Genomic DNA, 9,076 nt, shown 5'->3' on the forward strand with positions numbered 1-9,076 from the left:
GGAACCCGCGCAAGGGACGGATTCTGGGCATCATCGATGCCATTCAGGATGCTGTGGGCCCCCCCAAGCAAGCAGCCGCTGACCGGAGGACTGTGGAGAAGACCTGGAAGCTTATGGACAAAGTGGTGGGTGTCTCTGTGCTTTCGTGTATACACACAGTGAAGAATGGGGCTATTTAAATAGGTACACATGGGCAAACAGCTTCTTCCTGCAGCTCTGACTGCTGTGCTGTGTGTGCCTCAGGAAGTAAGGGGGCTTATGTTTTAGGTTATTTAAGCACCATTTGTCTTTTCTTTTTCTTAAAATTTTTTCTTTCCAATTGCCTCTGGCTATGTTTTTTAAAAATCTTGATTTGTGGAGGGAAAACAAATGTGTCTGTTTGCCTTAGGCTATTGTTATTTTCAGATCCTTTAAAATGACTCAAACTTGAAGAGCTGTCCTAACCAAAAGCTGCTTAACTTAGACTTGTAATCACATATTCTGCGTGTTTCGTGTTGGATCACACTGTTAGTCTGCAAACAAGACTGACGAAGTATGAAACTTCAGTTAAGCTAATTGTCCTGTGAGACATGTTGGTGATGGCAACATAGATGTGTTTGTGCTTTTAGGAATGTGCGTGGGGACTGGGGGATGTCACTCTTGTCAGTTTAGTAAACAGATTAGTATGGCATGCCTAACTTTTTAAGTGTGTGCTCTGCATTTTAATGACTTATATGTACTTCTCCTCTTAATTTTGAAACCAGAAGTACACTGTACACTGAAACTCATTTTTCAGGAAGTGGGGGGATAGACTATAGTGTTTTAGCTCTTATAGTTCTCTGCACCAGCCTGATACATTTTCTTTAGCATTGTATGAAATGACAGCTTGTATGATGATAGCTTGTCTGGGAGAGTTCCTTACCAATGGTAGGAACAGTTTGATTATAACATGGATAGCACTGTTCAGGAGATGCAGGCACTCTGCTTTGCACGTGAAGTGATACTTAATAGCTTCCTCTTGAAACTGCTGAGGAGTGAAGATTACTACCTGTTGGCCTTGGGTCTGTATGGCAAGAATGTTATGACTTTGGAACTTAGTGATTCTTTGTGATTTAGTGTAACTGTTTGCTTTCCCCATGGCTCTTGTAAAATAGGACATTTAACATTTCTTAAAGTTTATAAGCAGTTGTACCTACATGATGGAAATTGACATGTAATATGCCTTTACAGGTGGTAACTTTGAGTCCTTGTATGCTCTAATTTTTTTGATGCTTCAAGAATAGCATCTGTATTTTCACCACATTTTCTGATGATGATTATAAACTTAAAAAATTTAAACCCCAGCCTTGATAGAAGTGGTTATTATCATAAAGGCTTTGTTGATATTTTCCTGTTAATGACAGGATGCTGTTAGCAGTGAGCATTTTGTAGTAAGAACTGCAAGTGTAAATACTTGAAAGTAGGCACTCTTCTTCAGTAGAAGTAGGTTGGTTTTCAGCTTGGAAACCAGGAATCTGGTTTGTTGTTGAAACCATGTGGGGAATGTGTAACTCTAATTTATCCCTGTATCAGTCCATTTACAGATTTATATAGTAAAGTTGTACCCCAATTTGTTTGTGTATTCAAAGTTACCAGAAAGTCTTTAACCCCAGTGCTTGGACTTGTGTATTGCTGTCACTCATGTAATACAGGATAACTGTGTTTGTCACAGAGCATCAGAACAGCCAGTAAGGCCTGTTTGGTAGAAATCACTGGAAAGGCTGGACATTGTGCTGTGCTTCCTTTTTCATTTTACTGGATAAGTGTCCTCGATTTGGATTTTTAATGTATCCTCTTTAAACTGCTCTCAGTTAATCAAATTTTATTTTCAAATTGTATTAAAGTATACCAGACAGGATGATGTCACAGTGTGAGAATGCTGTAGCTTGCTGCTTGAGTTTTTAGCATTTGGTACTTATAGCGAAAGGATGTGTTTGAGCAAATTTAATATGCTGGCAAACAAATTTAAATCTCTTAGCCTTGTGTGGCTGTAGGTGCAGGAAGGTCGTTTTTTCCTCTGCTTAGATCAAACCCAGGGATTAAAATCAGAAATAGAAACCTTGTTCAAAACCTATTTCTGGAGGGTGTCCTATGTCTGATTTCTGTGGTGGGTCACTGATCAAATTAATACCCAGAAAAGGCAGTAGCTCTGCCACCCATGATAAGGTTGTGGCTTTGAGGCCTATTATGCTTGTTGTAATAATGGTTATTATCCTTGTTTATTCTTCAACTATAGTAGCTGTGATAACCATCTTACTGCTGCATTGAGGCAGCTAAAGTTTTCTTCCATTCTAAAGATGTCAGGGAAAGGGAGAATGAAAACAAAGGAAAGCTATTATCTTGACCAAAGAATAAAAAAAGAACAGTCTTAAAAACTAGAGGCAGAACTTGATGATTTCTGGTTTGCATTTCTTTCTTGAAATTGCCATCCTTCACCTTTCCTTCATTTCTTCCTCTGGCAGATGAGATTTTCTGTATGAATTATTTGTTTGCAAAAGTAAGGGAATAACCAATACTATGAGTATTCCTACCCTATAAGAGCTATACTATGAAAGTGATTTTTATGGTGTATGTAGCAATTCTGGCTGCTAAGATACCATGCAAACTTCTCTGTGTAGAATTGGTTGTGTCATGCTTTCAGATTGTTCAGATTTCATGGTAATGTTTGTTTTCCATGGGCTGATGCTTTAGCTGTTGGAGTAGGCAGAAGGTTGCACTTCTGCTTAAGTGTCTTCTCTTTAAACTTTTATTACCAGTTTAAAAAAGATCAGGGGTTTTGAAAAGAGTTCTTCAGCAGGGCAGAACATTGGAAAACTGCTCCTGCTTAGAGCCTTGTTTGTAAAAGTTACTGTAAGCAACATACTTGCAGGGAATAGTAAAAAAAAAATCTGGTTGTAAGTAGTCAGTGAATATTAATTATTATTTATCTTGTACCTGCATTTTCCTTTGTATACGTCATCCACTGGGATCTATACTTTTTGTGGTTTATTGGTAATGTCTTTGTTTTAAGGTGAATTTACCATACTAACTGCATTATTAAAGGGACATCAATTGTTAGCATCAATGTCCAGTTTCCCTGCTGCTTTTCTCGTGGGTAATCAGTAGCTTTGCCATTAAGAACCAAAAATATTTTGTTTAAGTTCTTTGTAGTGCAAAGGATAATATTCCTTTTATGGTTTGGAAGGCTGGCCCTGCTTTCCAGTGCTAGCATTATATGAGAAAGTTGACCATATATATCTCTGGACCAATCAAATTACTGCTTTCATACCATGATGCACATTTTAAAAAGTTTTTATCCTGTAAATAAATAAAAAATATTAATAACAAATAACTCAAATCTTTCTTTAGGCTATGCATAAATTACATGAAATTTTTTTTTATGAGATTATAAGCCTGATGTTTTTGAAGACCTAAAAACTAGCCACATATTACTATTAGAGGATAATGGTGATGTTGAGAGGAACTTTGGGAGAGAATGCCCAGTATGTAAACATGGGAGTAGTTAGGTCTGCTTGCTGCTTGGGCTATTTAGAGTTGGCAGTACTACTTGTTCACACTTCACTACTGTGGGTTTCAAGCTGATAAAATTGTGACACATTCTGAACAGAGTTTTTTTTTTTAAAGCAGGAATATTTCGGCAACTTTCAGTCAATTTCAGTACTCATATGCATTGGGCCTGAAAGTAATTAAATTTTCTACAATGAAGATTAACAATATTGCCTAAGCTATTTGGGTGATCTGTCATGGCCCACCCAGTTGTTTGACTCTATGTAAGTGTGGATGGCAGTTTGATTTGGTATTTAGCAATTATTTAAGAGTGAATTAGAGTGCTCCTCCAAAGCTCATGCTATTGACTTAGTGAGTAAAAGCTGTGTTACTTCTGCAGCTTAGTATTGCAGTTTTCTTTAAGTTAACATCTGTCAGAATCTAAGATTTTTTTAAAGCATCTAAGTGAGTATACACGTCAGAATGTAAGATTTTTTAAAGCATCTAAGTGAGTATACAGAGCATGGTAGTTCAAACTATGTGTGTGTTGGTTATTCTTTGCAACGGTTTACGTGATTGTTATATTAGTGTTCGACCTTCTGAGTCAAGTCAATGTCATTGTTCCAAAGAATCCAGAAAATACAGTCATCGGTCTTAGCCATGGTATTCTTCATTGTAGAAACTATATGTGTGTTGGTTATTCTTTGCAACAGTTTACGTGATTGTTGTATTAGTGTTCGACCTTCTGAGTCAAGTCAATGTCATTGTTCCAAAGAATCCAGAAAATACAGTCATCGGTCTTAGCCATGGTATTCTTCATTGTATAAATAGGGTCTAGTGACAGTTTGTGGGAAAGGCATGGAATCATGTTGGGAGAGGTTTTGGTCGGATATTAGGAAAAGGTACTTTTTGAGGGGAGCTGGAACAAGCTTCCTGGGGAAGCACCAAGCCTGAGAGAGTTCAAGAAGCATTTGGACAATATTCTCAGGCATGTGGTGGAATTGCTGAGGCTGGGCCTTACAGGGCCAGGAGTTGGACCGTTGATGATCCTACTGGGTCCCTTCCAACCCAGGATGTTCTATGACTCTGTGGTCAAAGTTGGTAGGAAGTCTTATGTCCTGCATACACTGCTTGTGGAAAAAGAATAAAAAAATTAACAGAGAAATTTTTTAATCAGAAAGTAAAGTCACCCTCCAAGGTCAGCTGTCCTTCTGTGTGTGTAGTATCATTTACTGTTATTGCTTATTCCTCCAGTATGGAAACATATGGCTCATTTGCAGTGTGGTAGCTGTTGCACTTACTGTATTCTCAGGCAAAAAGATTGGTGGTCAGGTCACTTCTACTTACATCCTCATGAGAAGGCTTCTTTCAGAAACAAAATCCAGCTTTGCATCTTTTGGAGGGAAATAAAACACGTCACAGTTAAGGTAACTTTAGGCAGAAGGAAATAGATGTTGAAGAAACATAATGTTTGGACTTTGACCGTTTTCCTGATTAGCCCTTCCTCATTAAGTTCTTCATAATTCATTGTTGGTAGGATCAGGTATTGTGGTTTCTGGAGAGTTGTTACAGTGTCTTAACTGCAGAGCTACCTTTATGGTGTTTGTGGTGTGTCAAAGTGGTTTTTAATTCTTTGAACTTTTTTGTTGAGCATGGCATGAGACATTCGTTCAGCTGGGCAGTTTTGGAAGTGTGTGTGCACTAATGCTCTGACTATTCTAGTCCATTAACTGCAGCTGGATACAGTGTCTGGCGGATGTCCTACTCATTAGATACTTATTCTGGTTTAACTGAGTTACTTTCCTTGTATTGTCTTTGACTAGCATTAGGTGTTTAAACAGATTGTGTTAAGGCTGCTGTATTTTGCTTGAACAAAAGTTTTTTTGTCAAGCAAGTCCAGTGCTTTCCACTTTATTGTTTGCTTTAAAAAGTGAGTCTTTGCTTGAACAAAAGTTCTTTTGTCAAGCAAGTCCAGTGCTTTCAACTTTATTGTTTGCTTTAAAAAGTGAGTAGAAAATAGAGCTTTCTGCAAGAAATTGTCTATGTACAATAGGCCTCCATAATTCTTGTCTCTGACAGTGCTACGAAACAATGCATTATAATTTAAGTCAAATATCTTCAAAAATGTTATTAGTAGTGGTATTTATTTTGGTTAGGTGTGGAGGAGGAGAGGAGAGAAGAGGGGGTTGAGTTGATGTTTTTTTTCCAAAGTAACCAGAGTAAGCTCATCTGGAAGTTTCAGAGTTAATGGTTTCAAAATCAGTTTCTGGTAGATTAGAGTAATTAGAGTTCTTCAGAATTGCATTCTGTTATTTCTGTGATTCTGGATTAGAGTACTTGGATTTTCCCTGAGCAAGGTAGTGAAAAGAGCTTAGTTTTTTTTCAGTTTACCTCAAGGAGAGAGATTTCTTACTAACTTGCTGACTGCTTTTCATTTTTTACATTGAAGGCTTGCTAAAGATATACATGCTTACTTCAATTCATAACAATACAAAAATCACACAGTGATATGATTCTTGTCCGCTTCTAAATTGTTGGTGAGGGTTTCTTTGTCAAGTGAAATATAGATGTCTTTTTTTTTTGGGGGGTGTGTTTTATTGCTTGTTTTGAATTCTGTTTTCTTTTGAAGAAAGGTATGTGAGCCACTTCTGATGCATTGGTAAATGTTTTGCGTCAGCAGGTGTCATTTCTTATTGATTCTTTTTAATTGTGAACTGCTGTGGTATGTGTTAGGACATCCTGACTCTGGAAACCATATGGTATACCAGCAGTCTCTGTATAAACTTACTTCCTTTGGACTGAAACCTTGTGTACTCTATAAAGTGAAGAAAGCCTTGTACTACTTCACTGGATCACTGATTTGAATGTAATGTTAGCATTTTTTTCAATTAGAAAGCATAAGACTGATTGAGATGTGCTGTAGCAGGATTTTTTTGTAGGGCTTTCTTAAAAACTTCTGAAATTGAAGGTTCTGGTGATGTGCTGTATTTATCTCTATAAAATTCAGCAGAAGGTGAAGCCTTGTAAACCATTTTGACCACAGGATCCTGTTTTGATGAGTTTGTGACTGTATGTAATGATGTTGGACTGAAGGCTTTCTAGAGCTTCTGAGAGAGAAACTAATTCTTGCTTATAACCAGATGTTCTTTTTGTGTAGTTGAATGGGCTGTTGAAAATACAGCAACCAACATAAACAATTTGCTTTTTCCTCTTCTTTTGATTTTTTTTTTTTTTAAATGGAATTTCTCATGTATATGAAACCACTTACATTTTGCTTGTTGGCACATCTGATCAAAAAGATAAGGCTTCAGAAAGATAATTAATTCTTTGTTCATGAGATTTAAGTTAGGATAAATAAGTAATTCAAAATGATTGCAGCCTTCTCTGCTTGTGGTCTGCTCTCATTGCTGACTTTTTTCTCTGAATAAACATTTTTTTTTTTCCATCTGGTCTTTTTTCCCCATGATCATTGCTTCAGAAAATTATAAGGCTCTCACTTCTGTATTTGGGATTCCTGTTCTTCTGACTCTTCTACAGAAAGAAATGCATATATGTCTCTGCATGGATGACTTCTAGGTCTGTCTGCACATGTAAAATTCTTTGCCCATGTTTCTGAAATCTCCTGAAAGAATTCTATCTGTCATCTTAACTTCAGTGTAGCTAAAAGAAAATGATTAATCTCTTTCTTTAAGTCTTGCTTGTTAGTTCCTTTCTTGATTTTCTGGAGCGAACTGCTCTTGTAAAAGTTGTGTCTGAATCTTGCACATCAGTACATTCATCTCAATCTCTCATCCCATCCAGGCTTTGCCATTTTGTGTATCACTAAGTTCAGCTTTGCTTTTCTGATCTTGATAGAGTGCCATCATGTCCAACCTTTGTTCTTTGAGAATGCTGCTGCAGGCATCTCCTCGCCCACAGCTGGGACTCTGTTGTCCCTTTCTTTATCCTGACATCTTATCGTTATTGTATGAAATATAAACAAGTTATTTTCTTGCAGTTATGGATTGCAGTTCCAGGCCTTATTACCTTGTCAAGAGGTGATCCAATAGATTTATACATTACTGGTTTTTTGTTTCCTTCCAACTTCTTCCTCAACTTAGGAGTTCCTTTATGAGCCACTAAATTATTTGAAAACTTGCTATGAAACTTTGCTGTTGACACCTAGAAATGCTTAACTGCTAGTGCCCTAAACCACTCTTTAGCATGTTGAACAGTGTTATGCTCATGTATTCATATTTGCCTGCTTCCCTCTGCTGTCTCTTTTCCCACTGAGATCGTAGGTGTCTCTGTGATAAGGACTGTTCTACAACACATCAGAAGGCTTCCTGATGTGTTACTTGGTCTAGTAGCTCAAGAGTAATAGAAATTACTAAAATGACAATGGATCGGTGAAATGAGCAGAGCTATCACAAATGGCATGTTTTAAATACTGTTTAGAATAAAATATATTTCTATAGTGCCTATGAGTTTGCACTGTTCCAATGGTGCTAGGCTTCTTTTTTGAAACTTGCTACTGATTGACTTCTGTCCACTGTTCTATCTCTGCTTTTCTAACTATGACCTCAGTTACCTCAGGCTGATTGCCTGGTTGTGTTTGCTGTGTGTATGTCTCAAGGGGTAAAAAACTACTGTGTGTTTGTTTGGCCAGTTGTGGTGCTGAAGGTCTGCTAGTGACAACAGTCTTAAAGCAGTTAATTTCTTAATGGTTATCTCTAGAAATTGAAGGAGGGATCCACAATAGTGATACAGCTTTGAGTTTAGAGAGGTGAGTGTTGCAGGATGCAAGTTTGTTTCCCCCTCTCCCGGAAATGCTCAAGACTGCACTTTTTTTGAAGTTGGTACATGAATAGGAACAGGAATCTACTTTCAGCAGTATTAAGATGTTTTTACAGCCTCGTTAGTTACCTCAAAAGAATGTCAAAGTCACTAATATATAATGTGGCAATCTCCAAATGATGCCTATAAAACTTTTATACCACATGGACTTAATTTTTTCGTAAGTATTTGCATATGTACAGCTGCACACACATGTCTAGAATGTGTCCCTCTGTAATGTTTTAGCTGAGTGTGCATAGCTCAGTACAATAGCACTCAAAAAATACCTGTTAGTTTCTATCTCTTTCGCTTCCTAGAACAGAGCATTAGAGAGCAAACTAATTTAGAACTACCTAATTTAGGTAGCCATGAGACAGTTCTAACCTGGTAGATGTTCAGGAAACAAAAAGAGTATCTTTTTCTTCCAGAAGAAAATCCAGTGGAGTCTAGATTCAAATAAAGGTGTTCACTTAATCTGAAGCTTATTTTTTAAGTAATATATATTATTCAGTTAAAATTTGTGCCATTTAGGAACATGATGATTCCAAGTCCATTAAGATGTCATCTTGTATTTGGTTTGTGTGGCAAAGTTTTAGTAGAGGAGGGACTACATGGGTGGCTTCTCTGTGAAGCTGCCAGAAGCTTCCCCCATGTCCAATAGAGCCAATGCCAATGGCTCCAGAATGGACCTGCTGCTGGCCAGGGCTAAGACCATCAGCAATGGTAGTAATGCCTCTGGGGTAACATATTTGGGAAA

The 9,076-nt window shown here is 37.4% G+C and overlaps 1 protein-coding gene across 1 annotated transcript in view; it reads left to right on the forward strand.

Annotated features, from left to right (window-relative positions):
* Positions 1-2: 2 nt before the first annotated feature.
* Positions 3-9,076, forward strand: part of LOC103807793 (E3 ubiquitin-protein ligase CBL-B-like) — a gene marked incomplete at both ends in the record, with an annotated part of 115,351 nt that continues 106,277 nt past the window's right edge. Inside the window, 1 exon segment of the mRNA XM_009080539.1 lies at positions 3-125. Coding sequence (XP_009078787.1) covers positions 3-125 — 123 coding nt within the window.

This window comes from Acanthisitta chloris, unplaced genomic scaffold (assembly GCF_000695815.1).
Source record: "Acanthisitta chloris isolate BGI_N310 unplaced genomic scaffold, ASM69581v1 scaffold1168, whole genome shotgun sequence".
Lineage (NCBI taxonomy): Eukaryota > Metazoa > Chordata > Aves > Passeriformes > Acanthisittidae > Acanthisitta > Acanthisitta chloris.